The sequence below is a fragment of the Aspergillus fijiensis genome, assembly GCF_003184825.1.
Source record: "Aspergillus fijiensis CBS 313.89 unplaced genomic scaffold BO72scaffold_76, whole genome shotgun sequence".
NCBI classification, from domain to species: domain Eukaryota; kingdom Fungi; phylum Ascomycota; class Eurotiomycetes; order Eurotiales; family Aspergillaceae; genus Aspergillus; species Aspergillus fijiensis.
In genome coordinates this window covers 37,617-65,294 of record NW_024469052.1, presented here as the reverse complement: position 1 = coordinate 65,294, position 27,678 = coordinate 37,617, and the positions used below count along the sequence as shown (strand labels likewise).

The 27,678-nt window shown below is 52.3% G+C and overlaps 10 protein-coding genes across 10 annotated transcripts; 3 read left to right on the top strand and 7 right to left on the bottom strand.

Moving 5' to 3' along the window:
- Positions 1-308: 308 nt before the first annotated feature.
- BO72DRAFT_452705 (uncharacterized protein) lies at positions 309-1,800 on the bottom strand. The gene is made up of 2 exons (XM_040945786.1): positions 1,589-1,800; positions 309-1,397 (listed from the first exon to the last, which is right to left on the bottom strand). The coding sequence occupies exons 1-2, from the start codon at positions 1,745-1,747 to the stop codon at positions 396-398; spliced, it is 1,161 nt and encodes a 386-aa protein (XP_040796429.1). The 5' UTR covers positions 1,748-1,800; the 3' UTR covers positions 309-395.
- Positions 1,801-2,154: 354 nt separating this feature from the next.
- Positions 2,155-3,662, bottom strand: BO72DRAFT_439762 (uncharacterized protein). Its single transcript, XM_040943425.1, has 2 exons — positions 3,379-3,662; positions 2,155-3,305 (listed from the first exon to the last, which is right to left on the bottom strand). Exon 2 carries the CDS (start codon positions 3,223-3,225, stop codon positions 2,512-2,514), a length of 714 nt encoding a protein of 237 aa, XP_040796427.1. The 5' UTR covers positions 3,226-3,305; positions 3,379-3,662; the 3' UTR covers positions 2,155-2,511.
- BO72DRAFT_481006 (uncharacterized protein) lies at positions 3,095-3,662 on the bottom strand. The gene is made up of 2 exons (XM_040947665.1): positions 3,379-3,662; positions 3,095-3,305 (listed from the first exon to the last, which is right to left on the bottom strand). The coding sequence occupies exons 1-2, from the start codon at positions 3,620-3,622 to the stop codon at positions 3,244-3,246; spliced, it is 306 nt and encodes a 101-aa protein (XP_040796428.1). The 5' UTR covers positions 3,623-3,662; the 3' UTR covers positions 3,095-3,243.
- Positions 3,663-4,625: 963 nt separating this feature from the next.
- Positions 4,626-5,090, top strand: BO72DRAFT_275830 (uncharacterized protein). The gene has a single exon (XM_040940239.1). It carries the CDS (start codon positions 4,727-4,729, stop codon positions 5,003-5,005), a length of 279 nt encoding a protein of 92 aa, XP_040796426.1. The 5' UTR covers positions 4,626-4,726; the 3' UTR covers positions 5,006-5,090.
- BO72DRAFT_452703 (uncharacterized protein) lies at positions 5,049-5,580 on the bottom strand. The gene is made up of 2 exons (XM_040945785.1): positions 5,474-5,580; positions 5,049-5,401 (listed from the first exon to the last, which is right to left on the bottom strand). Coding segments are annotated over exons 1-2 (228 nt in total). The 5' UTR covers positions 5,476-5,580; the 3' UTR covers positions 5,049-5,175.
- Positions 5,581-6,077: 497 nt separating this feature from the next.
- Positions 6,078-7,417, bottom strand: BO72DRAFT_452701 (acetyl-CoA synthetase-like protein; the record flags this gene model as incomplete). The annotated part of the gene is made up of 1 exon (XM_040945784.1): positions 6,078-7,417. Exon 1 carries the CDS (start codon positions 7,162-7,164, stop codon positions 6,079-6,081), a length of 1,086 nt encoding a protein of 361 aa, XP_040796424.1. The 5' UTR covers positions 7,165-7,417.
- Positions 7,418-8,752: 1,335 nt separating this feature from the next.
- Positions 8,753-14,679, bottom strand: BO72DRAFT_414861 (nucleoporin). The gene is made up of 4 exons (XM_040942552.1): positions 14,501-14,679; positions 13,513-14,434; positions 10,354-13,461; positions 8,753-10,295 (listed from the first exon to the last, which is right to left on the bottom strand). The coding sequence occupies exons 1-4, from the start codon at positions 14,566-14,568 to the stop codon at positions 8,931-8,933; spliced, it is 5,463 nt and encodes a 1,820-aa protein (XP_040796423.1). The 5' UTR covers positions 14,569-14,679; the 3' UTR covers positions 8,753-8,930.
- Positions 14,680-14,934: 255 nt separating this feature from the next.
- BO72DRAFT_452699 (bifunctional anthranilate synthase/indole-3-glycerol-phosphate synthase) lies at positions 14,935-17,539 on the top strand. Its single transcript, XM_040945783.1, has 2 exons — positions 14,935-15,017; positions 15,118-17,539. Exon 2 carries the CDS (start codon positions 15,129-15,131, stop codon positions 17,436-17,438), a length of 2,310 nt encoding a protein of 769 aa, XP_040796422.1. The 5' UTR covers positions 14,935-15,017; positions 15,118-15,128; the 3' UTR covers positions 17,439-17,539.
- Positions 17,540-17,729: 190 nt separating this feature from the next.
- Positions 17,730-19,370, top strand: BO72DRAFT_520947 (BRCT domain protein; the record flags this gene model as incomplete). The annotated part of the gene is made up of 4 exons (XM_040949731.1): positions 17,730-18,278; positions 18,339-18,575; positions 18,798-18,928; positions 19,020-19,370. Exons 1-4 carry the CDS (start codon positions 18,104-18,106, stop codon positions 19,368-19,370), a joined length of 894 nt encoding a protein of 297 aa, XP_040796421.1. The 5' UTR covers positions 17,730-18,103.
- Positions 19,371-19,553: 183 nt separating this feature from the next.
- BO72DRAFT_414854 (snoRNA-binding rRNA-processing protein IMP4) lies at positions 19,554-20,879 on the bottom strand. Its single transcript, XM_040942551.1, has 2 exons — positions 20,794-20,879; positions 19,554-20,715 (listed from the first exon to the last, which is right to left on the bottom strand). The coding sequence occupies exons 1-2, from the start codon at positions 20,797-20,799 to the stop codon at positions 19,831-19,833; spliced, it is 891 nt and encodes a 296-aa protein (XP_040796420.1). The 5' UTR covers positions 20,800-20,879; the 3' UTR covers positions 19,554-19,830.
- Between the last annotated feature and the right edge of the window lie 6,799 nt (positions 20,880-27,678).

Genomic DNA, 27,678 nt, shown 5'->3' with positions numbered 1-27,678 from the left:
GATGAACGTTGGTATGCGGTATGCAGGCTACATATGTGTTTGCCGACGCGGGGGGGCGGGGTTGTTCATTTGTCATGTCGGTGCCGTTTGCAACCAGGGCTATCGGAAGTCCAGGCTCTGCTGGTGCACTAGGTGTAGTGTAGGACACCTTACAATACATGCGAGTTGAATCAGTCAGGATGTGCATGTGCACGTATCATCGTATCTAGTTGCTATCGACTTTCGGCACTTGGACTGATTCAAGCCATGCTAGCTAGGAGCATCGGAGCAAGATCTTTTTTATTCTCATCTAGAAGCTAGGGCACAGATCGAGTTCGGAACGTAAGCGAAAAAAAAATTCCATATCCCAGCTAATGCATACAAAACAAATCCACGCTAGCGAGAAGACAACTATCCTAGAACCTCAACTTGGGCCCCACATACACGATCAGAATCGCCACGATCCACAGCCCGAAGATCCAGGCGTACAGCATCATGCGCCCCCACCAGCCTTTCCCCTCGGACATCCGGCGCAGCGTGCCCATGCGCCGCTCCGCGGACTCCATGCTGGTCGTCGTGCGGTCGAGCCCGTCGACCGCGCGCGCCAGCACGGATTTCTCGGCGTCCAGCGAGGCGTGGAAGGCCTGCGAGGAGGATTTGAGCTGCGAGGCGAGCGAGAGGAGCGAGGTCGTTAGGTCTTCTTGTTCCGCGCGGTGCGAGACGAGGGTTTCTTCTGTTGTTGTTTTTGTGGGGTTGGGGTTTGTTGGTGAGGATGATGATGATGGGTGGGCTGGGTGTAGTGAGGTGCCGGTTGCTGTTAGGGTTGAGGAGGTTGAGGAGGATTGAGGGGCGGTGGTGGCGATGGTGCGGTTGCGGAGGGTTGCGGAGGGTTGTGAGGGTGGGGTTGTTGTTGTTGTTGTTGTCGTTGTCGTTGTCGTTGCTGGTGCTGGTGTGGTCGTTGGTGGTAATGGGGAGTCTGTCTCTGTGGCAGTCGGTGTGGGGAGCGCGGAGGAGAGGGTTAGTGGCTGTGGTTCTGCCTGTGGTTGCTGGTTTTCGACGGTGTCATTGCCCCGGTCCTCGTCGACGACTTCGTCGGTGGTGCTGCCATCTTCCGGAGTTCCAAGGAGGTCTTCCCCGTCGAGGGGTTCGGAATCCGAGTCCGAGTCTTCTTCGGTTTCTGCGTGGGGGGTTGATGCGGGGGTGCTAGTGCTGAATGCCGCTGCGGCGTCTTGTTGCTGCTTCCTACCCCGGCTTGTCTCCGCTTCGGCGGTGAGTTGGTCTAGAAAGTCCTGGAGGCGGTTGAGGACAAGGCGTTGCTGTGCGAGGTTGGTCTGGAGGGTTTGTCGGTGATCGGGAGGCTTGATCTGGGGGAGGCTGCGTTCGAGGCTCTGGAGGGTAGTGCGGGCGTAGTCTATGTTCTGGGGAGTGGGGTTGCTCAGGTCAGTGATGATGTTCGGCCGTGGAGACAAGCGGAGAGGAGGGGGACATTGTGAACCGGATGCGGACTTGAGTCGTTGCGCATTCGATCGTCCTCACAAAGTTCCGAACAGTGCATATGAGATGGGAAGATGTTCTGATCTGGTAGACAAGTTCAGTGGGATGCACATACCGCTCCTACTCTCTTGCGCTGGTAGTCTGATTGTCGGAGTGGCCTCAAGTCCGCCGCGGAAGAGAGCAGATTGTATTCTAACCGTGCCAACAGGCGCGACAGATTTAGGGCGGCGAGATCGGAGGAATCCGGGGAGGTATCGTAGGTCGTGATTGTCATCTTGGCCAGTTCCTCGCGCTTTTTTGATCCGATGGCTCTGCTGGAATCTGGAAATCAGGGAGTGAGTGAGCTTGGATGCCCGACGGATCTTCCATCTCGCGGTGCGGCGGAGAGCTTAGATGACTCAGCAGGGGGAGAGCTATCCTGCCATGTGAGCCACACTAGTCCAGTTTAGGATGTGTAGTATATCCAAGGGCATTGGAAGGTAGGAAAGTACTGTACGTACTAGATCCTTCACTTCATCATCAAGAAGACACTGCACTTGGCTAACGACGCCCTGAGTCTCCATCGTTGCTCTTTCTGCGAGGTCAAGGCGGCTCTCAAGAGCTATACTTCGATGGGTCTGTAAGCGACTCAACTGCGAATCTCTATGTTGTACAGCTCCAGATCTGCCAGAAGAGATGGGACAGCGTGCCACAAGTGCTTCTACTGCAGGAGCAGCTGGTCTCTCATCGCTATTATCACCTTTTCTTCTACTGACCCGGATAGTCTCTTTCCATCTCTGACAAACACTTCCGATTATCATTCAGTCATCAATCATCATCAACCACAAACTAAAAACTCCTTTGACAAATCAAGAACTAAAAGATGCCACCCAATCCTCGAGCTTGCCTTTCTGGCATGCGCTTGAAACTGGTCCCTGATGAGAATAGTATCCATCTCGAAATGAAGAATAACCGAAGCATAACGAAGAAGAAGGAGAAGGCCCCTCAGAAGCAAATCCAGGCAAGTAGGCGACAGAGACCACACACATTATCAAGAAATCAACTGTACTCCACCACCACCCGTTTCCAGGTCCGCACTCCCTCCTCGTCTGCATCGCGCATGTATTGGACTGCGTGCTCGGATTTCCGCGTCGGTTGAGTTCCGCTAGACTCCGCAACATTGAGCGGCGGTTCCTGGCTGTGGCTTTCGGTACGCCACCCAACCGGGGATGAACCCGTCCGTGGTGGAGCGTTCGGGGCCATGCTGCCACCATTCAACCGCTCCGAAGACAAGCCACCGAGATCATTTTGACAGGTGGAGGAATTGAAAATTCCGTTCATATCGGCGTTCCCGGGGGCTGGTAGAGCAAGCTCATCGCCGGAATACGAGTGTTGCGGCGTCCACGAGCTCCGCTCTCGAGTTAAGACCGCCGCCAAATAACCACTTGATGGCAATTGAGACAAGTGCGACAAGGGCTGCAGAACGTCGCAAGCTGAAGGGAATGAGCTAGCGTGGTGGGAGATTGGATATTGCAGGTAGGCAACGCCGTAGCCTTGGCCCACTGGACTGCTTGGTCCGTCGCCACCTCCTTTCTCTAGCGAAGATGATAGCGGATCCATTTGCCTCTCTGCTGATGCGTACCTGAGCCGTCGACGCCGGATACGCTGAAGAAGGACTAGGGCGCAAACTATGCAAGCAGCAAAATAGATGATTCCGAGCGACGCTATCTGGATATTCTTCGGAATCGCCGTCTTCAAATTCGTGCACCTCATTGCAAGGAGGCTTAGGGTTTATAGTTCCCTGTGGTAGCCAATGGGATCCCAGCTGCTCGTTAGGCTGTGGGCAAAATGAACTACACACCCAGTAAGTATTTGGATCAAATTACCATTTGGAAGGCCACGGAGCACAAGGAATGGGTGAAGTACTGTACCACGTTGGTTTCTTTGGTCGAAGTAGTCGCTTCTTTACAATTCTGATGGGCCACTGCAGGGAGACATATAAGGACGGGCTAAGCAAAAGCGTCGCATCCAGATGCACCAGGAGAAAAGGTAAACGATCAAAAGTGCGATATGCTTGGATTATCTTGATTCTCGCAGATATCGGACGGTCTTTATAAATGAGACCGGACCATGGCGCAACCAATATAGACGGTAACAAAAGCAATAACATCCGGCCTTAGGGCAACCCATGCATGGCACGAAACACGCCTTTTTTAATTATATGTCCACGGAGATATGCGGACTCCACTACAGAAAGACTAGAGACAGATCTGATGGAAATGACAGTCTACTTCACTAACGCGCACTATTCGAGTGGGCTATGACAGAGGGGGGAGGTTAGCCCCTCCCAGTCCAGCTGTGCCATCATCAGCCACGAGAGCTTACGAACCGATCGCAACCGACGAGAATGACCTCCAACTATAGATGCACCCCGATCATAGGACCAAGGGAGCTAGACAGGTCGGGATGAAGGTCCTGAAGCAAGGCAGGTTCAGCTGCCCAGCGGAAGCGCCACCACTCTGTGCCATCGGCTAGGAGACCCGCTAATTCTTAAAGGGAGAAAGCGGCCCAGTCAGAACGCCATAAGGCTACCTGGAGTCCTGGACCGTGTGAGCCTCGATTCGTGCCTCGATTCTCTAGCAGAGTCTCGGAGGCGGGGAACTTGCGAAAAATCGAGCCAAGCGAACGAACCCAACATGATGGTTGAGACTGTTCGATTCGAATTACCCCTGTCAATGGCGCCGCGAAGGACCCGGCAAAGTTACGACCAGTCGACTACTTTGGATCCATGAAGCCGTGTCTCGTGATCTTCTTATCGCCTCTTTGCTCGCCTTTCCTGCCTTTACATGGCTGGTCATTTAAGGGTCCTTTCATTGTGTTGTGTTGCCGTGCATCTCAGCTGCGCCTTGACTACAGATCGACTGTTGGCGCAGATCCAGTTCTAGGTCTTAGGCTAATAAATTGCGATCAAGGGTGCATGGAACCCAGTGGAGGTCGAGACTCTTTGCACTCTGGACTAGTCCTCAGCTCGCCATTTCCCCATCCACGAGGAACTTGTCCGACTATTAATTAATTACAATAATCACAATCAATCGATGTGGATATATGCACCGACAATTGTGTTTGTGGTGGTAAGTGTGAGGCTCCCGCGCCGCCCCAATGTGGCGGTGAATGGGTCAGCCTGCTTCTGCAGGCACTGCAGGCACGTCTTCCATGCCAGATCTAGGTGATGTCTAGTTCCTGCTGTCGGGTATAAGCTCACCAGCTACAGCCAATGGCAGGCGCACTCATTCAGATGCATTCTGTCGATCGATCGGTTGTTCCTTTCAACTGGGTAGCCTTGACTGGTGCTCTCGCTTTATCTTTTTTTTTTTTTTTTCTTTTTTGCTACTTGGGCCACAATACCCTTGCTCACTTAGACAATTCAATGCTCGCCTTCCCAACTGATCTTATACCAGCTTACATCTTGCCGCTCGCGAGCAAGCCTAAATCTAGCTGCCTACTACAGCGCAAAATAATTGGGTCACGAATCAGTGATTACGTTACCGTATAGCCACGAAGGCGTTCCATATCCCCGGACAGATGAGACGAAACCATTATTGGAGATCTCTGTATTCTCCAATAGCTTCTCTGGCTAATGATTGGGCGTGGAAAACAGGCTTTCTACTGTGTTTATAGGAGAAGCAAGAACAGGACAGATACAAGGACAATGAAGAGAGAAATCTATAGTCTTGCAGTCGGCTGCATCTCTCCATCGGCACGCTCACGAAGCATCTTTCGCAGGATCTTCCCTGATGGATTCTTGGGGATGGCGTCGATGAACACCACTCCTCCGGTGATTCTTTTGAACGGCGAAACCTTGTCGTCCATGAATGACAAGATGTCTCTGTCGGTGGCGTTCTGTCCGGAGTTCAGCACGATATATGCTCGAGGGCGCTCATCGTCATTCCTATTTGAGAAGTTGTGTAAGCAATTCGCCTTTTTGATCTTGCTGTCAAAAGGTCGCCTCTCAACCACATACATTGGTACACCAATGACGGCAGCATCGGCCACTGCAGGATGGTCCAACAATATCGCCTCTAGCTCAGCTGGCGCGACTTGGTTTCCCTTGACTTTGATCAGTTCCTAACGCAGGAGTGGCTGTTAGCATCGCAGATAGAGAGAGGCAACAAGACATGCAGGACCGGCGTGTCCGTTCGTGATCCGCCGCAGGTGGCGAGCAGGAAGACCGTCTGTCTCACTAGCATACCTTTTTCCGGTCCACCACATGGAACAGACCTTGATCGTCCACGAAGGCAATATCGCCTGTCTTCAACCATCCGTCTCCTGTCTTGGTTTCTTTGGTTGCTGCCGGATTCCTCCAGTAGCCTTTCATGATATTCTGCCCACGAACCCACAGCTCACCCCGCTGATTCGGTCCCAGCTCCGTCCGGTCATCGTCGGCCATGATCTTGGCTTCACAGTTCGCATTCAGCTCACCTACCGATGCTGGGTGTGTCTTCGTCGTGGGGTCCCAGCCCAACAGTGAACATGTCGTCCTAACGGCGAGCCCGACAGGGGTGTCTGTTAGCTGGTGGTCGTTCGCCACACGTTTGCCCTGCTCATCCAGCACAGCAAGACTAGAACTCACTCGGTCATTCCCCAACCTTGACGGACCGTGATTCGGCCCGGCTCCCAGAGCTTCTCAACCTGCTCGCAGACCTCCGCGCCCAAGGGCGCCGCACCACTGGCGACCCCCTCGACGCTACTCAGATTATACCTACCGCTGCGGACGGCCGGGTGCTTCGCCAACGCCACGACCACCGGGGGCACGAGGATGAGGTCCGTGATCCGGAATTTCTCCGTGTACTCGAGCATTTTTAGCATATCGAACTTGGGCATGATGTAGACGGGCACGCCGCGCCGCAGCGCCGCGGCGATGAAGATATTCTGCGCCATGGCATGGTACATGGGGAGGAAACAGAGCCAGCGCGCGCGCGCCAGCCGCTGCACCCAGTCCGGGTACAGGTAGAAGAGGAAGTTATACTGCAGCAGATTGGCGACGTAGTTTTTGTGCGTGATCTCGACTCCCTTAGGTCGACCGGTCGTGCCGCTCGAGTAATTCAGCGCCAGCGTCTGCGCATCCGCCGCGCCGGGGGTCATCAGATCGTCCCACGCCCACCGACTCCCTTCCTCGACGGAGGCGATCAACTCGCCCCAGTAGCGACTACCCTGCCTCTCGTCCAGCTTGCTCTGCAGATTATCACCTTCCTCAAAAACCGCACTGTCAAACACAAACACCCGATCCAACCCCAACCCCGCTCCCCGGGCAGCTTCCAGCCCGGTTTCCAGACTCCCCCGCGCACAGATCAAAAACGTCGCCCCGGAGTCCCGCAGCTGATACTCCAGCTCCCGCGCCACGAAGGTGGGGTTCGCCCCCGTGAAGATCCCACCCGCCATGATGATCCCCATAAACACGACGGGGAAGAACAGGTCGTTCCCCGAGAACAGGAGCACGCGGTCCCCGCGCCGCAGTCCGGCGTGTCGGAGCCCCGCGGCGAGCCGTTGGCTCCAGAGGCGGAACGAGTGCTCCGTGAAGTAGTGGGTGTCCGGGCGGGCGGCGTCGAGGAAACATCGATGGGTGTGGGAGAGCGGGTTGGTTGGGGAGGTGAAGAGGAGGGTGGCGAGGTGGCAGCTGGGAATGTCGATGGACCAGCGGGATTGGAAGGGCATTTTTGTTGAGGTAAAAGGTGCAGTGGGCAGTGAGGTTGAGAAGAAGAGGGTGGTGGAAGTTATTGCATCCCAGTGGCTGGCTGGCTGGCTGGCTGGCATACAATTGATAGGATAGGATAAGATGCTTGCTGGGGTCTGGGGGTATATCGGTGTAATGTATCCAACAAAAGCTTTATAGAATATCGTACGTAGTCAAGACCGCTGGATAGAGCAGTCGCAGATGAACAGTACAGTGCTTGCACTCAAGGAACCTCACATCCACAAATAATAAAGAGAACCACGAGTCATGCAAAAGAGATGGATGGGATACTATGGAAAGATATAAATATGCCAATCTACTCAGTCCAGCCCAGTCCAGTGCAGTCTATCATCCAAACCAAGTCAATTTCCAGTTTTGATCAGTCAAGCCGTCAATCAATCAATCAATCCGCCAGTCTAGTCCAAATGTCCACGCCGAAGGGAAGAGAGGGAAGAGGGGAGAGGAGAGGGAAGCACAGGCGCGGCCCAACACCGCGGGCGGCGGCGGCCCATGCATCCATCATCCATCCATCTATCGTGCATGCGTGCCATGCCATGGCCATGCATAGTAACGTTATGATCCGCTGGTCGTTCTCTCCGCTCTCCTCCCCCCCTCACCCATTATTCTGGTTGTTCACGCATACCGGCTCAGTCAAAGCCCTACTATACGAGCACAACCAGCTAGCGGGGGGGACGACGTCCGTCCTTATGCAGCGGTGAGTATGTATAAGATAGATCACTGCACACTTCCCCCGGAACGAATCCAATCCTTTCTCCAATGGAAACCGGCAGTAGCAGTGAGCAGGGGTTTTCCCGGCCCCAATCGACACGCCGACACGCCGACACGCAACCCCCCCCCCCTCGTAAAACCCATCACACCGGGATCAACCCAGCTTAGTCCCTGGCTGATTGGATACCTGGATAATAGGTTAAATCCCGGGGTTTGCGGGAAAGAGGCAGTTGCTGCGGATGGATTGATTGGATAGTTCCAACTCGTGCAGTGTGCATGTCGGCTCGGCTTTTCCGCTTTCCCTGTCGCTTTCGCTCTGCTCTCTCTTTTACTGGGTAGGTACTCCGTAGGTGGTCTAGGTGGTGTTGACACACACGCGCGCGCGCACACACACACACACACTCCCCGCATTCTGGCTCGGGTGCTCGGTTAGCTTGCTTGGTTTGGAGAGGTCCGAGGTTCTTCTTTTTGGGGGTTGGGTGGATGGATGGCGTGGTTGTTTCTTCATTGATTGATTTGATGGGAGGGGATGAGGAGTGGTTGCGGGGGATCGGCATCAGACGGAGACAATCAATCATGGACTGGACTGCTTGCTCCCTAATCCGTACAGAGTGCCACTATCTGGCACAGTGGGACCCAGGGAAAGCAAACATTCATTCATGTTTGCATGATTGAGTCTGGGTAGAGTGGGTGGGTGGTTTGGGAGGGAGACGAGGTTGCATACTGTACAGTACTTGCCTCTGTGCATACTACTCATACAACAAGTAAACTACAACCTAGCCACAGTACAGTACTGTACATATTTGATCCGAATACTACCTGGAAAGACAATAGCAGACCCCCTATGCAATGGATTTCTTCCTAAACAAAAATGTATCCCCTTGAATTCGCTTCACCAGATGGAAAATAATAAAAGGTCATAAGTACGACATATAGAACAGTCCTCACAGAAGGGAGCAAAAAAATCTTTGTCTGGTTTGGAATTCTAAACAAACGCCATTCTTCAGGGAAAAGAAGCTCACGCCTCATCCCCACCAAGGCATACCAATGTTGCCTTCAGCTCACTCGTGATCTTCTCCTCCAGCCGGTTCTCGGCCCCCGAGGCGGCATCGACCGGTTTCTGACGCGCCAGCTCCAGCTCCTTGTCACTGGTGGCCACGATCCGCGCTCGGAGGCTCTGCTTGCGCTCGAGCAGCTCCTCGATGTCCTCCTTGACCTGTGCCTTGTCCCATTTCAGTTCCTGGATCGCCTGGGCGTCCACGCCGATGCTGGCGCCGGCTTGACGGAACCGGGTCAGGATGAACGAGATCAGCGCGAGGGAGTACCCTTCCGAGACCATGCTGAGAGTGAGTCGCCGGGTGGAAGCGACCCCAGAAGCGCTGACCGCGCGGGTTGCGGCGAACGATTCGGCCGAGCGGGTCAATTGGCCTTCGAACTGGTTGAGGAACCCGGCCACTTCCGGCGCCGTGCGCATCACATGGTAGAGGAGGTTCAGGCACAGGGGAAGGATGCCACCGGTCCAGATGGAATAGAGTCGGGGCACTGGGTCGAATGGGCCGAATCCCTTGCTCTGGCGCATGAAGGTCGAGAGTCGGCTCGTGGAGATCCGTGCGAGGACCGTCTCAACGGCTAGATGCTCAGCTAGCATGGGGATAGTGGACAGCTTGACCAGCAAGGACATGCTCAGCTCGCCGTACACAGGGTCGCCAGCCACAGTCCGCTGATCAGCCCATGAGAACAACGATGTTGCAAGTCGTGCTGTGTCGTTATCGGCAATGTGGTAGACGATGTGTTCGAACAAGCGATCGACGTTCTTCACCTGCAAGGCACTCTGCAAAATCGCGGTGAGGAGCGCAAAGTCCTTGGGCGTACATTTTTCGGGTTGCTCGTGGAGGTAAGTCACTAAGGACTTGAAGCCTTGCGCAACAACAACCTTGACAACTTCAACCACGACTCCCAGGTCAGAGGAGACTTCCGCCTTCTTGGTCAAAGTTTCCGGTGCGGCCCGAGCAGGGGTATCGAGGTGGAACTGCAGTGCAAGGAAGAGGACGTTCAACAATAAGCGGTAATACTCCGTGTCGTCATTGATGATAGCTTCTTCGTAAGAAGTACGGCGAGATCGCAATGCATCCCATACGACCTTGAGAAGACCGAACACCTCGGCTCCCTTGGCGCCAACGGTAACCAGGCGTTGAAGCAGGGCCTGGGCAAACTCCGCTCGGGTTTGCTGTATGCGTTCAAAGATAGCCTCCTGAGGAACGCCTCTCGTGTTGGCTTCCAGGCAGCTCTGTACGACCAGGGCCATCGACTTCTGCACTTCGCGATCCGCCATGAAGTCCTCGCAATGCTCGATGGCAAAGAACTTCCAGCTGTAGAGAAGACTCTGCAAAGATTTCCGGTTAGCAAACTTTCTTCCTTCATGAAATTAGAGGAGCACAAACCACTTGCGCCTCAACCAGTGACAAGTTGAGGTTGGCGCGCTGGAACTCCTCGGCAAACCCTTGGTTCCGAGTCCCTGTCCAGGCAAAGTCGTATGAGAGAAGCTTCTGGCCTAATTCAACGTCATAGAAGTAAGCCGGTCCCAGAGATCGGGTTTGCAGCGGGGACCTCTTGAAGTCAGCGAGTTTGCACCCAGGGTATCTCATTTCGAAGTTCTTCTTGAGATTCGCATGTAGCGAGGCGTTGTACGCAGATACGTCCACCGCATCTTTGGAGAACCAAGATACAAGGGGAATCATGGTCTTGTAGAAGCCCTTATCCTGCATGTCCTTCGCTGCATGCAGATAGACGCCGCAGAGATCCGCGACCACGGCCGCTATCCGAGTAGCGAACACCTGGTCGGTCGCTGACAGAGACGAGATCTTCAGCTTCGAGACATAGTTGACAATACTGGTGAAGAATTGTGGGTGTTTCTTGAGCTCGGGTGTCGCCCATGGCCAATTCTCCTGCGCATGCGAAACAAAGGCCAGTAGCGAGAGTGCTAATTGAAGGTCAGTCTGCTCTATCCTCGCAAGAGTGTCAAGAGCGATCTGCAAGAAAGGAGCTCCTCTCATAGCAACCTCCTTCTGCTTGTCATCCTTCTTCAGCGATTGGCGCGGCGACGTCCCCGTTAGTATGTAAACAGCAAGCCATGGTTGACGCTTGCTTATGATGGTGGACAGGAATTGCCAGATAGCCAATTGGAGGCGCTGGTCATTGAGAGGTTTATCGAATTGGGATATAATGTCGAGAAAGAGGCAGGCTGACTCGGGACCAAGGTGACCGACCAGGGATGGTGGTTCCTTCGCGGGATCCGAAGCGGCGCCCGATATGAGAATTTCTAAGATTGAGATGATCGGGAAACGATAGGTGTCATCCAAAGCATACAACTTCACCAGAGCAGGGGTAGCCTTGAAAAGCTGCTCTTCGAGAAGCGATGGGGTAAGATTCAGGCACCGTGCTGCCTGCAACAGCCTGAGGGAAAGATCTAATGTCGCTAGCACCTGCTTCTGAATGAGCGCCAAGTAACGAAGGTGTAGAGTAGAAGGAGCCTGTAACCCATCGAGAATCAGGCGTAGAATGCAGTTGAACGGCAGCTCAGCAGTCGCCTCAGGACGCATCACCTCCAGCAAGAATGTTGCGGAGGATGAGAAGACACCAGTAGCCTTCAAGTCCAGTTTTTCATCCTCGTTTGTTCCGTATGCGTAATAGAGGATACGTTCGAATGTCCTGGCAAGCGAGGTGTTTACCGCAAACCTTTGCTCGATCGCATTGAATCTCCAGTTTCCATTACTGTTGTAGGCGTCGACCATTGTCCGCACAAAGTTAAGTAGAATGCCGCGCATCATATGTGAAGGAACGCCCGCGGTCCAGTCTGCAGCATTCATTGTCTTTCCATTGACGCCATTGGGATTCCGTCTCAAGACGGCGCGAGAGGCTGCATCGTCGACAACAGCATCAAACAACCGTACACAGCCCAACAGGAAAGGGTAGTTTCCCGTTGTTACCTCCGCAGCAGATATGATGGTCGTCATAACGCCACCTTTTCCGTCGGTGCCCAGTAAGCCACTACGGGAGAGGAATGGCCAGACTCTGCCTGGGAGAACCTCTAACAGGGCATGAATGAACCGTAAACAGGCAATCGTGCTCTCAAGTACAGTATCCAAGCCTGTTCTTGAGCCAACAAGTGGAAGGTTCCTTTCGAAAATCTCAAATATCAAGGATATGATATCGCCCTGGTGAGAAAGACCGTCACTCGCCAGTTCTAGGATTCGCTTGGCGCCAGACCTATCTCCATTCTGTGCCTGCGCATCCTTAGCAGCTACCATGAGGTCGGCAAGAAGTCCGATGGAATCCGCAACGGAATCATCCCCATAGCCTGCTGCGAAACCACCTTGCTCATTCCATTCTTCCAACCAGCTTCCGAGATAGCTCAAACAGGAGTAGTCGTGATGCCACGCGATGACTGCAGGCCTCGACTCAGAGATGACCTGGCCAACTGCCGTTGATGGAATCTGGGAAGAGGCGGTGACAATCAAAGCATTGCCCATATCACGGCTGCCGATCCACCTCCGAGGAGTGGAAGACACCATCGGCAACGGCTCGACGAGGGTGACAAAATTCGCGTTTTCATCCTCTCTCACTGTTTGATAACCGTGGAAACCTTCAGGTACGGCTTGAGTAAATGACCCCATGTTCTCCAGCTCCGCGACAATCAAGGGAAGGCCTTCCTCATCGACCAGATCTTTGCTCACAAGAGCACGGCACAACTTCAGGAAAGGTACTGTTTCATATGGGAATCGCGAGCGTGCGAGCCGGAAGATTTTGTCCATCAAGCGATCCTCCTTGACGAACCGTAGCCGTGGATCTGTGGAGAGAGGCGGTTGTGAGTCTGAAAGCCACTGAGGGTCTGCTGCAGGCCCATCAAGGATCGCTAGGACGGCTTCAAGGATCTCCGGAGAATAGTCCAAGAAGACCACTGCAGCCCCAAGAAAGTCTAGCAACACCCCTCTGATCCAATTGCCTGTTAGTTGATCATCAACCGCGGATGTCAACCCGACTTTAGTCGCCAATGCGACGATCGTGTCGAAGACAACTTCCTTCATGACATCTGAGGTCAAAGCATTAATGGAATCATCGATAGTGAAGTTCAATGTCCGTGCGCGATCAAGTAAATCCTCATACAGAGAAGACTCGGATGACCGGCCAACATTTGAGTCGGGTGTATTGGACTGAAAGGAATCAACCGCACTATGAAACTGCTCTAGCTCGCGGGTCTCCCTGTCTTCGAATGCGAGTTCTCGCATGGTGTGTAAAATCATGCCCCACGCGAATGCGGCCGGATTAGCAGTCTTGCATTCAATTCCTTCAGAGAGAAACATTTCGTGGATTTGGCCGAGCTCCTCCTTGCCCAAGAAATAAGGAGTTTTAGACGATTCGGGGTTCTTGCCCTTCGTGAACGTCCTGTTCATGAGTGAAGGAATCGACAACTGGAGCTTAAGAAGTGCTATAGTGGTTAGAGAGACAAAGCCCTGAAGAGGCACCAACACTTCCAGGGGATCCTGGCATGGCTTCAACCAGTCAGTACATGTCTAATTTCTGAGGCGCACAAAGAAACTCACAATGACAAGGGGCTCTAAAAAGCTATACTCAACCATCAGCTTGAGCCAAGAGAGCACGAGCTTGGCGGATGGAATCTCCGTGGAGGCCTGGAGCTGGTAAAATAATATCTGCACGATATGAAGGATTTCCTCAACGAGAGTCGTTGTCCGCAGGTCTTCCACTTGCTGGCTACTCTCCGTGACGCTCAGCCACCCACCATCTTCCGCCAGAGACGTCAGTCGACTGCGAACAGCTTCAATACAGCTTTCACTGAATGCGTGCCAATTTTCTCCTTTGAGTTTGTCTTCAAAAATCTTGGCGCCTAAACGGCACAAATCGCTTCGCTGGGTGGTGCCGACCTCGACTTTGCTGAGATGGAAAAAGCCTAGAAGTTTGCGGGATGTCTTGATAACGTGGCTTCGTTCGGAGAGATAGAGACTACGTAGCCGCAAGCGCCTGCTTTTCTCGGAAAGAAAGTCGACAGAATCATCATTCGTCAGGATCTTGCGATTGAGAATTTCCGCCAGAGCAGGACCTGCGAGGGACGCGCGCAGATTGTCGGCCCCTGTTGCACTTTGTAAACTTGTTGTTTCCTCTCCGGCGAAGCGAGTCAAGAGGCGTGTAGCAGGTCGGTGTTGCCATTCCAACACGGTGATCCGAAGCGCGCTGATTTCGTCGATCCCAGCTTTCTCGCTGAGCCAGAGAGCGTCCGCTTTGATCTCCTTGAGGTCGTACGACGACTGCGCATTAGTCTCGGCATGGATGGCTGCTGTTTTAGATTCGAAGTCCGTCTTAGATTTCGGCGATGGGGAAGGGAACCCGTTCAAGCAATTCGAGAGGATCTGGACGCTGTCGGGATGCGATAGAAAGGCATGTAATTGCTCCGCATCGTCATCTATGCTGGCATGATTGCATGTGTATAGGAAGGCTTGCTTCCAGGACCTAAGCGCGCAAACAGGATTAGTATCTACTGTCATGTCAGATGTGTTCAATGTTGAAGGCGCGTACAGAAGCTGAACGTCCCCGGAGAAGCACTTGTCCAGGGACGGGAAGAAGGCTTCCGGGAGGGGAGCCATTGGCGGGACAACTATATCATTATAGGATTCAAACAGGCAAGGGAAAGAAAAGACGCCGTCCGACCGAGTCAAAGGAGAAAGACACGGGGATGGACAGAGCAACGGGGAGGGACAAACACAGAGCTCAACAGCTCACGGCGGGAATCTCCAGAATATTCAACCCGAACGGAGTCTAGCCTGCAAGCCTGAGGTCAACAATGATTGCCTATCTGGGTCTAGTGTTGGGCGGTGAGAGGGATTTTTGCAACAACTGATTTGGTTTTGCATGGTTTGAATCCACTAATCCTAAACGGGACAAGCAGCTCGATCCACCCATTCCCGCTGGCGGCGGCGGCGGCGGCATTTGTTGGACTGAGTCAATGGAGGGGATGTGCGATTGCTTGCGGTTACACAACAACTCACTTCGTTCTCTCGCAACACTGCTCGGAGGGTTTCGTCAACTCTGGGAGGTGAGTTGGTCCTAGATCTCTCTCTGTTCTTTCTTCCTCTGTGTTGTCTTCATTTGATCTTTCCATTCATTCTAATCTGTCTTCCACTCTCTCAATCCAGATATAGCAAACATGGCGAGCTCCGATCTCGTTGATCATTCACCCCACCATCCTACCCAGGCTGCCCAACTCAACAGCGCGTCGAATGTCATCCTTATCGACAACTATGACTCCTTCACTTGGAATGTCTATCAGTACCTGGTTCTCGAAGGTGCGACTGTGAATGTCTACCGTAACGATCAAATCACTATCGAGGAACTTATCGCCAAAAACCCGACGCAGCTCGTGATCAGCCCGGGTCCTGGCCACCCCGAGACCGATGCCGGTATAAGTATCGCTGCAATCAAGCACTTCGGCGGCAAGATCCCCATTTTCGGAGTGTGCATGGGCCAGCAATGTATGATCACTTGCTTTGGAGGAAAAGTCGACGTTACCGGCGAGATTTTGCATGGCAAGACATCCCCTCTGAAGCACGATGGCAAAGGCTGCTACGAAGGGTTGCCTGCTAAGCTCGATGTCACCCGGTACCACTCTCTGGCTGGAACTCATTCGACTGTTCCTGACTGCCTGGAGGTCTCCTCTTACGTGCATCTGGCCAACGACAATGCCAACGACAAGACCATTATCATGGGCGTGCGACACAAGCAATTCGCTATCGAGGGTGTTCAGTTCCACCCTGAAAGTATTCTTACGGAGAATGGACGAACTATGTTCAGAAATTTCCTGAAGCTTACGGCAGGCACCTGGGAAGGAAATGGGAAGCACTTCAATGAGCACAAGACCGTGGTTTCCTCTGCGCCTTCGGCTGCCGCCCCGAAGACCGATAAGAAGAAGTCTATCCTTGACAAGATCTATGACCACCGCAAAGCTGCCGTGGCTGTGCAGAAGACTATTCCTTCGCAGCGGCCAACCGACTTGCAAGCTGCTTACGACCTCAACCTTGCCCCCCCTCAGGTGTCCTTCCCCGACCGCCTTAGAAAATCCCCTTATCATCTGTCCCTCATGGCGGAGATTAAGCGGGCTTCTCCTTCCAAAGGCATGATTGCCGAGCATGCATGTGCGCCAGCCCAGGCTCGGCAATACGCGAAGGCTGGAGCCAGTGTCATTTCCGTCCTTACCGAGCCTGAATGGTTCAAGGGCAGCATTGATGACTTGCGCGCTGTTCGTCAAAGCCTGGAAGGCTTCACCAACAGGCCTGCTATCCTTCGCAAAGAATTTGTCTTTGACGAATACCAGATTTTGGAAGCGCGATTGGCTGGTGCCGATACAGTTTTGCTCATTGTGAAGATGCTCAGTACCGAGCTTCTTACAAAACTGTACAAATATTCCCGCAGTCTCGGAATGGAACCACTAGTTGAAGTCAACAACCCGGAGGAGATGAAGATTGCAGTGGATTTGGGAGCGCAGGTCATTGGTGTCAACAACCGTGACCTGACTAGCTTTGAGGTCGATCTCGGAACCACAAGCCGACTGATGGACCAAGTTCCTTCCAGCACCATTGTCTGCGCGCTGAGTGGCATTTCTGGGCCTAAAGACGTGGAAGCTTACAAGAAAGACGGCGTCAAAGCGATCCTGGTCGGTGAGGCTTTGATGCGAGCGGCGGACACGTCTGCATTTGTTGCAGAATTGCTCGGTGGCAGTGATAAGAACGTTGAGACTAAGATCCAGAGCTCTCCACTTGTGAAGATCTGTGGCACGCGATCTGAGGAAGCGGCAAAGGCCGCCATCGAGGCTGGCGCTGATCTAATCGGTATTATTATGGTACAAGGAAGGAAACGACTTGTTCCGGATGACGTTGCATTGCGGATCTCACAGGTTGTCAAGACCACACCCAAGCCCGCCAGCCAGTCCAGCCAAACACCTGACGCAGCAGCTGTGGACTACTTTGATCACTCTGCTTCGATTTTGCGTCATCCCAACCGGGCTCTGCTCGTGGGTGTATTCCAAAACCAGCCATTAGAGTACATCTTGTCTCAGCAACAGAAGCTGGAACTTGATGTCGTTCAATTGCACGGCTCTGAGCCCCTCGAGTGGGCTAGGTCAATCCCCGTCCCTGTCATTCGCAAATTTGGTCTCGACGAGCCCGCAATTGCCCGGAGATCTTACCACACGTTGCCCCTACTAGACTCTGGAGCTGGTGGATCTGGTGAGCTCTTAGATCAATTACGTGTCGAGCGAGTTTTGGAGAGCGACAGCGGTCTACGTGTCATTCTTGCTGGAGGTCTGGATCCTACAAATGTCGTTGAGACGATCCAAAGGCTCGGCAAGTCCAGCGCTAAGGTGGTGGGCGTGGACGTCAGCTCTGGCGTCGAGTCCGACGGCGCACAGGATCTGGAAAAGATCCGCGCCTTTGTTAAGGCTGTCAAGAACCTTCATGCATGATCTGGTCTGGTCACTATAATATATTTATACTATGAGACAACCAATTGGTTCACATCAATATCATTCTTACTTCCGGGTCATTTCAATTCGTATACTCTTAGCAATAGGACACCAGCGGTGTTCTGGTTGTGATTAAATATATTCACATAGCTGTCACCTCATAACAATTTATTCTCAAATTAACTGTTCACCTTTTGTCACTGTCTTTCCATTACATGGAATGGAAAAGGGCAACCTCTGACTTGGGTTGAATATACGTGCTTACCCCTACTCTATATCCATGTTAATGAATTATTTACCTTCTTCACATGCATACATCACCATCTTGTGAGGTTTATCTCAATCTTCGGGTTCTGACAATATCCTCTCGGGCCTTGGCCACATCGTAATTGCCTGATGGTCGAACTTAGGGCCAACCATACCCAGGTCTCTACTCATATATTCTTGATTTATCTCTACCTCCCACTTCAATATCCTACTCATTGATCTCCTGGTTGATATCTCTCCTCTTCTTTCTCCTCATTTACATACTCTCCTCTGCTTTCAAATCACCAGAGAGCCAATATAACTTCACTTTGCTATCTCCTTCATGTTCCTGCCTCTGATGCACTGAACCCTCCCATCCTAACTCCTTCCACCCACAACACCCCAAACAGCCCGAAATCATGGGCAAGACATTCCACAAGATCCACGCCAGCTCGGCGGGCAAATTCCCCAAAGGCGGAGACAAAATCCCGCAATGGATCCGCGCCAACGGAGGCGAATACCATTCGACTATCACCCCGCAAGTGACTCATCTCATCACGACTCTCGAGGCGTATAAGAAGAATATCGCGCCAGGTACAGTGCACCTCTTGCTCCTAGCACTTAACGCAATTGCTGTCTCTAATGTTTGACCAGTCCGCGAAGCCAAGGCGCTGAAAAACATCAAGATCGTCACCTTCGACTGGCTGGAAGATTCCTTGCTCGCCAAGGACAAGAAGCCAAAACGGGCGAATGAATACCTCCTGGAAACGATTGTAAAGGACGAGGAGAAACGGAAAAGGAAACCAGCTCGAGAGGCGTCTCGGACCACAAAGTCGGTAGACGCTGCAGCGGCCACAACGCGGAAGGCTGGTGCCGCGAAGAAACCCGCAGGTATGCCCTCATCTTTTCTCCTCGCGAGTCGTCATCTCGTTCCAAGCCACTGATGGTGAGATAGGGAGGATCAAGAATCCAGACCCTTTCGGAAAGGCGACGGCCAAATTCAAGGCTGGAGCCGCTGCGGGTAGGTGGAATATACTATATATCATCAGGTGATGGTAGACGGATGTCGTGGCAGAAGCCTATCAGGGTACTAACGCTCGACTGAACTCACAGCTAAGTATTGCATCTACGTGGGCGAAACAACAGGGATCAAGTACGATATCCCTCTGGTGCGGCTCATGGCCTGTAGAAGGTCGAGAGAGAAGATCCGCCTCAAGGTCAGTCGGTCTATCTACGAATCTTCAGTCATTTTTTGTTACCACCATGAGAATTGCTTTATCAACAATGAGATTCGCGACCAAAGAAGCTGAGAATGTGTGACCCTACCTGCTTTAGGTATACGAATCCAAGGCCGAGCCACACGTTTACGCTACGCGCATGGAATACAGTCGCACCGGAGCAGCTTGTGCCCAGATGTTGACACCTCTGGGAACTAGTTTGAAGATAGCTATGGATGCATTCGAGGCAAAGTTCATGAGTAAGACCGGAGTAGCCTGGGCTGATCGGTCGAATGGGGTTGCGCCTCCTCCGAAGATGGACAAGGAAGGCAATCCGCTGCCTGCGGACAAGGGGTGGTATTTCTTTGAAGACGGCCAGAGCATATTATCCCAGTACCTTCATTCTCATACCGCTGTCGAAGACCAGGGGCATGAAGTCGAAACAGCAGGTGGGGCCAGCTTGGTTTGATAGACGCAAGGCATTGCTCTGGGCACTGGAAATCGAGCAGAAGTTAATGGTCGCAGGCATTGGCTATAGTCTGAATACCACTGGGGGCCTTACTCCCGGCTAGGTCAACTCAGTTCTAGGTGGTGCTAGATGCAATGGGGAGAAGCGGTGCGCTGGGTGGGCTTTGATTGCAGAATCGGTGATCATATTGCAGTTTGCCCTAAAAAGGCACCCATGTAACTACAGTTATATATGCTGCCGAATCAGTGAGCGCCTCACCGAATTAATACACTGGGCCAAACAAAAAGATGATGAAGATGATTTATGTTCTTTCAGATGGGTATACAAATAGCGACCTAAAATGCCAACGGTGCGAACATACGACCAGGAAGCTCCTTCTAACACCTCTTTGCGCCAAATCAAACTTTTCCTGTAGCCTTCGTGCTTGACAGCGAAAATGCTAGCTGACCGATCCTCATGCTCACAGATAATCCTTCTTCTTGCTTGTCCTCGTGTATTGCGTGAGGGCCCATTCCACATCACCGCTGGATCCCTTCTCCAGGGAGCCTCCACGGATCTCGAACAGCCTCATGGTCATGCGAGGGCCAACTTCCGCCAGCTCCACATCCCGATATCCGGTCTTGACGAAGACGTGGTGTCGCACCTCGATACTGTCCTCCTTATTCACGAAGCTGACGACCCGATTGCCAACCTTGCCATCCTCGCGGGGCGGGAACAGGTGCTTCAGGATTTGCACCACACGGAGACCCAGCTTGGTTGTGAACCCCTCGAAGACGAGATGCGGGTAGCTCTCGGAGACGGTTCCGCGAGCCGCGTCGGGGATATCGGCACGGAGAACGACATTGTGAAGGGAGAAGCTGGCCGTGGGGCCATGTGGCAGGTGGGAGATGGTCATCGCCGTAGGCGTACCACGGTGTTCGTGCAGGAGGATCATGTCGGTCAGCGCTGCGGCGGTCGCGCTCGAGACGAGATCGGGCAGGACGAGATTACCACGGTTCAGACGGATCGCGGTGGGCAGGAGCAGACGGATTTCTTTGGCGAAGGTACCGAGGCGGACAGAAGGGCTGCGAGAAGTTGTGACAATAGGGCGAGGGTCGGCGATACCCGAGGTGAGCGCATATTCGTCGTCCAAGTCCACTTTGTCGGCGTCCTTGTCTGCACTGTCTAGCGATTCATCGTATTTGAAGTCTTCGCGCAGGGATTTGTCATTGGCGATAGAGGGATCGAGGGGTTTGCCGGAGGCCAGCGACGCCTTCAGTTGAGCTCGCTTTTCGGCGATAGAGGCATCGCGGAGGGTTAGAGCTCTCCGGTAGAGATAATCTCGTCGCTCACGGGCTTGACGGCGCTGGAGGTGAAGTATGTCAGTATGCTAGATATGAAGTCGCAAGTAACTCAGCAGCTCGAAAAAAGAGCACAAACATACCAACATCTTGAGTGTCCAGCCTGTATTTGGGGTTCTGATACAAAGATCGGATAAGTTATCGAATGATCGAATGCGGCATGCCGCCCATCTTTTTTTCTTTCCTAAATTGCCGCTCTGGTCCGCCTTGGCCACCGGACTGTGGAATTTGGCGGCAAACAATCGCCGATAACTTGATCGAGCCCGATCGCATACCACCCGCCACTTAGTCCTCCGCTTGACAACATTACGCCTGGTCTAAGAGGGCAAGCCGATACACTTTCCTGTCAAGTAAACTCAGTGGCGGCAGGAACTCGCTGTGACTGAAGGTTTGACTCCCCTGTGTTATGCGCAAGTGATTTCCGCTTCGCTAAGACCACTGCACCTCTTCTCTTCTCACTTCCCTCTCTCTTTTGCCCCTCTACCGTGACACACACTGACAAGTTGGGAGTCGAGATTATTAAGAACAAGCTGACTCGCGGACTTTTGTAGTGCCACAGACGACGGGCTTGTCCGCTGCACTCATTTAATCCCTACGACCCGCCGTTCTTGTATCACCTTCCGATCTGCGGCGGCCGAGATATCTTTCGCTTCTTATACCTTTGCTATCCTGCGCCCACACATATCACTGCGTTTACGACCTCTATCAGCGATTCTTAACACCAAACGCCAGCTATGGCTGCATCGGTCGATGAGAGGATTGCTGCAGACCTCGATGAGTCTCATCAATTCCGTCCCCGGAGACATGATGACGACGACGAGGGTTCCGACCACCTAGGAGATGATGATGCTGAAAGCACCGCCAGTGCTACTGTCGCGGAGCGTAAGAATAACGAAGGTCACTTCGATGAGGAGAAAGAGCTTCCACCGCATGCGTGCTCGTACGTGTCTTAAAAGACCGCCCCTCATAGCTCCCCTCTTTGCTAATATGAGCTTGCAGGTATTGCGGTATTCACAATCCGAGCAGCGTCGTGAAGTGCCTGGCTTGCAGCAAATGGTTCTGCAGTGCTCGTGGTAACACATCATCTTCTCATATTGTCAATCATCTCGTTCGAGCTCGTCACAAGGAGGTCCAATTGCACCCCGCCTCATCGCTCGGCGATACCATCCTCGAGTGTTACAACTGCGGCACCAAGAATGTTTTCCTCCTCGGTTTCATTCCAGCGAAGTCCGACACCGTTGTTGTCCTGTTGTGCCGTCAGCCATGTGCCGCCATGCCTTCCTCCAAAGATATGAACTGGGATACTTCTCGGTGGCAGCCTTTGATCGAAGATCGCTCGTTTCTTCCCTGGCTTGTGGCTGCTCCATCCGACCAGGAGCAGCTTCGCGCACGCCACCTTAGCCCGCAGTTGATTGCTAAATTGGAAGAGATGTGGAAGGAAAACTCTCAGGCGACCTTCTCGGATTTGGAAAAAGCCACAGCCGTGGACGATGAGCCCGCACCTGTTCTATTGCGTTACGACGATGCTTTCCAGTATCAGAATATCTTCGGGCCGCTAGTCAAAATTGAAGCAGACTACGACCGGAAACTGAAGGAGTCTCAGTCTCAAGATGGATTGATTGTGCGCTGGGACCTCGGTCTTAACAACAAACACCTAGCCAGTTTTATCTTGCCCAAACTCGAACTCGGTGATGTGAAATTGGCTGTCGGTGATGAGATGCGCTTGAAGTATAGCGGTGAATTGCGTCCGAAGTGGGAAGGTGTTGGATATGTCATCAAGATCCCGAACAACCAGTCTGATGAAGTGACTATCGAACTGCGGGCCAAGGGTGACCACAAGTCCGTGCCTACCGAATGCACGCACAACTTCACGGCTGACTATGTTTGGAAATCTACCTCTTTTGATCGCATGCAGCTCGCTATGAAGACTTTTGCTGTCGATGAGATGAGTGTCTCTGGTTATATCTTTCACCGCCTCCTTGGACACGAAGTTGCAGCTGCGCCTATGAAGACCCAGATGCCCAAGAAGTTCAGTGTTCCGGGACTCCCAGAGCTCAACAACAGCCAGATCAATGCGGTTAAAAGCGTGCTTCAGAGGCCTTTGAGTCTTATTCAAGGACCGCCCGGGACGGGTAAAACCGTCACCTCGGCTACGATTATCTATCACCTTGCCAAGATCAACGGTGGTCAAGTCCTGGTTTGTGCGCCCTCGAACGTTGCTGTTGATCAGTTGTGTGAACGTATCCACAGAACTGGTCTCAAGACGGTCCGTGTGACTGCGAAGTCGCGAGAGGATGTTGAATCTCCAGTCGGATTTCTTTCTCTGCACGAGCAGGTTCGCATCAACGACAGCAACATTGAACTTATCAAGCTCAACCAATTGAAGGCTGAGCTTGGCGAATTGTCCAGTCAGGACGAAAAGCGACTCAAGCAGCTCACGCGTTCCGCAGAACGAGAGATCCTCAACAATGCCGATGTCATCTGCTGTACCTGTGTCGGTGCTGGTGATCCACGTCTTTCCAAACTCAAGTTCCGCACTGTTTTGATTGACGAATCGACTCAATCTGCTGAGCCGGAGTGTATGATTCCTTTGGTTTTGGGCTGCAAGCAAGTCGTCCTTGTTGGTGATCATCAACAGCTGGGTCCTGTCATCATGAACAAGAAGGCTGCCAAGGCTGGTCTGAATCAATCGCTCTTTGAGCGTCTTGTTATCTTGGGATGTTCTCCTATTCGCTTGAACGTTCAATACCGCATGCACCCATGTCTTTCTGAGTTCCCTTCGAATATGTTTTACGAGGGTTCTTTGCAGAACGGTATCTCTCCTTTGGACCGTCTTCGCCGTGATGTTGACTTCCCTTGGCCCATCCTTGATAACCCTATGATGTTCTGGTCAAACCTGGGTAATGAAGAAATTTCGGCCTCCGGTACTTCCTATCTCAATCGTACTGAAGCGACAAACGTTGAGAAGATTGTCACTCGTTTCTTCAAGGCCGGAGTGCAGCCCCAGGACATCGGTATCATCACTCCCTACGAAGGCCAGCGTAGCTACATCGTCAGCTCCATGCAGGCCACTGGCACTTTCAAAAAAGAGCACTACAAGGAGATTGAGGTCGCATCCGTCGATGCTTTCCAGGGTCGTGAGAAGGATTTCATCATCCTTTCGTGTGTTCGTTCAAATGACCACCAAGGCATCGGTTTTTTGAGTGATCCCCGCCGTCTCAACGTCGCGCTCACTCGTGCTAAATACGGACTGGTGATTTTGGGAAATCCCAAGGTTTTGTCGAAGCATCCTTTGTGGAACTGCCTCTTGCAACACTTCAAGGAGCGACATTGTCTTGTTGAGGGACCCTTGTCCAACCTGCAGGAATCCCTCATCCAATTCAGCCGCCCGAAGCAGGCATATCGTGGACCCCAGCGATTCCAGATGGCGTTTAATCATGCCTCCAACGTGACCAGTGGATTGATGACAGGGAAGAATGGCCACCGCAACGAATTCCATGATACTGGATCCGTTGTAGGATATATCCCCGATGATGTTTCTTCTGTTCATTCATCTGCTCTTGGTGGTGTGAGCATTCCTTCCGGCTACCCGCCTATGTTTCAGAACTTTGCCGACTCGTGGCCGGCCCTTCCAGGCGGTCGCCGGGCCAACGGGAACCGGATGAAGGGTGCCCCTAGTATTGCTGGAGAGTCCATCGCAGCCACCGAGTCTGATGTCACGGGCAGCATCATCGACGGAAAGACCGCCGATCAAGGGGGTGTCAGCCTTGCTGGTTTGAGTATCAACGACATGACCAAGCAGCCCAGTCTCAGCCAATCTGACCGTCTGAAGCGTTATGTGGAGTCTGGAGGACGTGAGCCTTACAAGCCTGGTGGTCCCGACAACGGCAGCATCTTTGGAGGCAGCTCGACTAGCATTCGTGTCACCCGGGGTGTTCCAGGGCACATGCACGACGACGATGATACTCGCAGCGTCTCGACTGCTTTTGCCAGCCAGATTGGGGGAAACTATGATTGATTGAGGAGGTCTTGGCATGTTCAGAATCGGGAGCTGACCCTGAAGCTTCTACAGTCATCCCCACAGACTTCGGAACAGCCAGTCGCAGAATCGACGGGACTGGCTGTCCTCGGACAAGACTCGATGTCCTGGCACTCCACATGGCCTTGGCGATATTCTCAAGGAAGGGGGATCCCCTGTGCTTTCTAGGGCAGCTTCAGTATAAGCAGACCCTCAACAATAGGAGACGATTGCGACATCCTCGTTCTCTTTTCGGCACTCTTGTCGGTAACGGATGGAAGTCTCGAGTTTCGAATTGCTGCTACCTGTCCACCGTAGCGAACATCGGTTCTCGTCACACTGTGGTGCAGTCCTACAAGACCCTACCCACGGTATGTGATAGGCGAGGGCTGTATGGAATATCTCGTACTATGTCTCATGGATATCATTGATATCAGTCGCTCGAAAGAGTCAGCGGTATGTCATGTCAATTTCTCCGCTCACGGCTGCGCTCGGGAGTTACGAGGCAACCAGCCAGGCCTACCATTATCGCGGACGAGGTGGATGAAGGTTTTTCAAAACCACCAATCCTAGTCCAACGTCTCTTTCTTTTCTACCGCTAGCATTGCTTTACATTGCTTATTGTCGTATTTCCAACCCAATCTAAAAAAAAAAACTCATATGCGAACTGTGCCATTATCATGGCGTGCGAGGCTATGTCTGTTAGTTGAAGAGGTGATGTGCATACTAGCATAACACTGTGTATCGTAGCTTGGTTTCCATGATGCAGTCCGACCATTCTGATCCGACACCTTCGATTCTTTGACTCAACCCAAGAACAGCATAGCCACATAGCGCCCTTGATCGGCGGAAGTAGGAACAAAAACATAGTCGAGAAGTAGCAGAGCTCTGATAGGCATCCGTATTTCCAGCGTTCTTCCTTGCCAGCTGCTCAGCATCATAGGCTTATTGGTATATAATTGTCTAGGAGCTCTCATTAATAGCTTGGATAGGCGTGCGCGTAATAGCTTCATATATGAGGACAGGTCACGACGGCTCAGGTACGTGAAGTTGACAGAACAACAGTGTGAAGTAGGCACAAGCTACTCTCCGCACTGATCCACATAAGTTCGAGGGCAGGAGAGACATCCATATTTCACCTTGCGCAAGCAATCCTCGCACAGTACAGAAGCTTTTGAGAAGATAGTTATCAGAGCCTCGTCGATCAACCTAAATATAACTACCCGGTGCTTTGAAGGCTTGTCCTAGCGACGGAGATAAGAGAAGGATCAATTTAATTCACTGAATCATGTAGAGATAACGATTACGATGGAGGTATTCTCCATGGTGTTGATCGTGGCAGGACTGCGCCACTAATGGCGATCCATACAAGTAACTTGGGTATACGTATGTAATCCCGGACAGGGCCTAAGTCTGTCTATCTTTGCAGGCTCGATAGGCTCATAAAATCGAGATGCCTAATTTTCCTTGTCTGAGTAACAAGAACTATGAGAAGCCACTGAGAAAGAACATGCAGATGACGCAACTCCTTGACAGCTTTTGTGGCCATGCCTTGGGAGAAGCATGAATGGCTGGTTTGATCGGCAATAGGTATATACGATCGATTATACCCGATACCGGCTACTGGACAGCCGCTTGCATAGACGATATACTTTATTGTGCAGGAATCGAAGAAGGACAGGGAATTGTCTTGGGGCAGGTGAGCAGCTTAGCTGACGAGATTCCTGGATGTTTAATAACGCAGCTACATGATGTGCGTAGGGATGAGCTGTATTGCCGATGAATCTACCAATGTAAGTAATGTGCAGTAAGTTGACTAGTACCCTGCGCGTCAAACAAATCAGCCAGGACAAGCCGCGCCACGATCCCTGCTTGTTTCCAAAGCGTGGAGCGTAGCGTCTCAGGTGTCTATTGAGCCCCTGTCTTTCAAGCTTGATTGGTGTATATGTTTTCTTTGAGTCTGGTGTGGAGCAGCGCTTAACGGTCTCTGTGCCTAATGGATGGAGTGGCTCGGGATTGGGCGAGAAAACGCAGTATGCTACTAGGTATGTGCTCCGATGCCGCAGGAGGTTTGGGTACCTAAGGTAGTAAACTGCCTGGGTGAGAGATATGATTTCAAGCGAAATCTTGGCACGGTTGACTTGAGCGAGAGAGACGGTGCAGAATGTATTGGGGAATGGTTTCCAAGTTCATATTCTCTGTTGGCAGGTAACAGTGGTGGGTTGAGGACTCCAATTGGTTCAATGTATCGCCAGCCGAGGCGCCCTCGATATGTCGGAGTTTCCTAAAATAGAAACCTTACTTCGCCACATCAGTTAGGCAGTGTGGCTGAAGCATGACCTGCACGTGCCGTAGTGATTGCCAGGCAGCAATGAGGCACGCAAAATCTTTCTTGCCTGGTATGTGGCGGCTCGTCAGTAAACCAATTGTGAGTAGCAGTACTGTAGTGAGGTGCGTACAGTAAGTACAACCAACACCTCAGCTTTGGCCTGGGTCGACCAGGAATGAACAGTTCGGGCTTATCCTGCCGATAAACCTCCCTTCCCCTCGCTTGGTTGCCTGATGTTGACTTTCTGCGTGACTCACTAGTCGCAGCCTAAACAATCTCTCAAAAGAGTTTGCCATCAAGATTTTTGGGTGATTCGGCGCCTACCAATACAACTAACGCCAACCTATTGTGTACCATCGTCTGCGCCGGACAGATATAACGCGTCTCTGATCACACCACGTGTGCAAGGCATGTTGAGTTGATATTCCAAGTACCGGTCAGAATCAGTAAGCCAGAATAATCACAATAGCAATAATCATAATTGTCTACACTGTCTACATACATGAACCAACGTTTCGCCCTCGTTAGGTTGTGTTTGTTCTCCCATCCCATCCCATCCCATCCCATCCCATCCCGTTTTCTCGCTGTTCCAGTGGCGGTTTGCCAAGCCTCCAGCTGCTT

Excerpts from the sequence above, each read along its gene's own strand:
- BO72DRAFT_452705 (XM_040945786.1), bottom strand. The coding sequence starts at position 1,747 with ATGACAATCACGACCTACGATACCTCCCCGGATTCCTCCGATCTCGCC. Across the intron at positions 1,398-1,588 it reads AGCGCAAGAGAGTAGGAGCG|AACATAGACTACGCCCGCAC; the intron begins GTATGTGCATCC and ends CCCACTCCCCAG.
- BO72DRAFT_452699 (XM_040945783.1), top strand. The coding sequence starts at position 15,129 with ATGGCGAGCTCCGATCTCGTTGATCATTCACCCCACCATCCTACCCAG.
- BO72DRAFT_481006 (XM_040947665.1), bottom strand. The coding sequence starts at position 3,622 with ATGTTATTGCTTTTGTTACCGTCTATATTGGTTGCGCCATGGTCCGGT. Across the intron at positions 3,306-3,378 it reads AAAGAAACCAACGTGGTACA|TTCATTTTGCCCACAGCCTA; the intron begins GTACTTCACCCA and ends CTGGGTGTGTAG.
- BO72DRAFT_275830 (XM_040940239.1), top strand. The coding sequence starts at position 4,727 with ATGGCAGGCGCACTCATTCAGATGCATTCTGTCGATCGATCGGTTGTT.
- BO72DRAFT_414861 (XM_040942552.1), bottom strand. The coding sequence starts at position 14,568 with ATGGCTCCCCTCCCGGAAGCCTTCTTCCCGTCCCTGGACAAGTGCTTC. Across the intron at positions 14,435-14,500 it reads TCCGGGGACGTTCAGCTTCT|GTCCTGGAAGCAAGCCTTCC; the intron begins GTACGCGCCTTC and ends TTGCGCGCTTAG. Across the intron at positions 10,296-10,353 it reads CACTGGTTGAGGCGCAAGTG|AGTCTTCTCTACAGCTGGAA; the intron begins GTTTGTGCTCCT and ends AAATCTTTGCAG.
- BO72DRAFT_439762 (XM_040943425.1), bottom strand. The coding sequence starts at position 3,225 with ATGAGGTGCACGAATTTGAAGACGGCGATTCCGAAGAATATCCAGATA.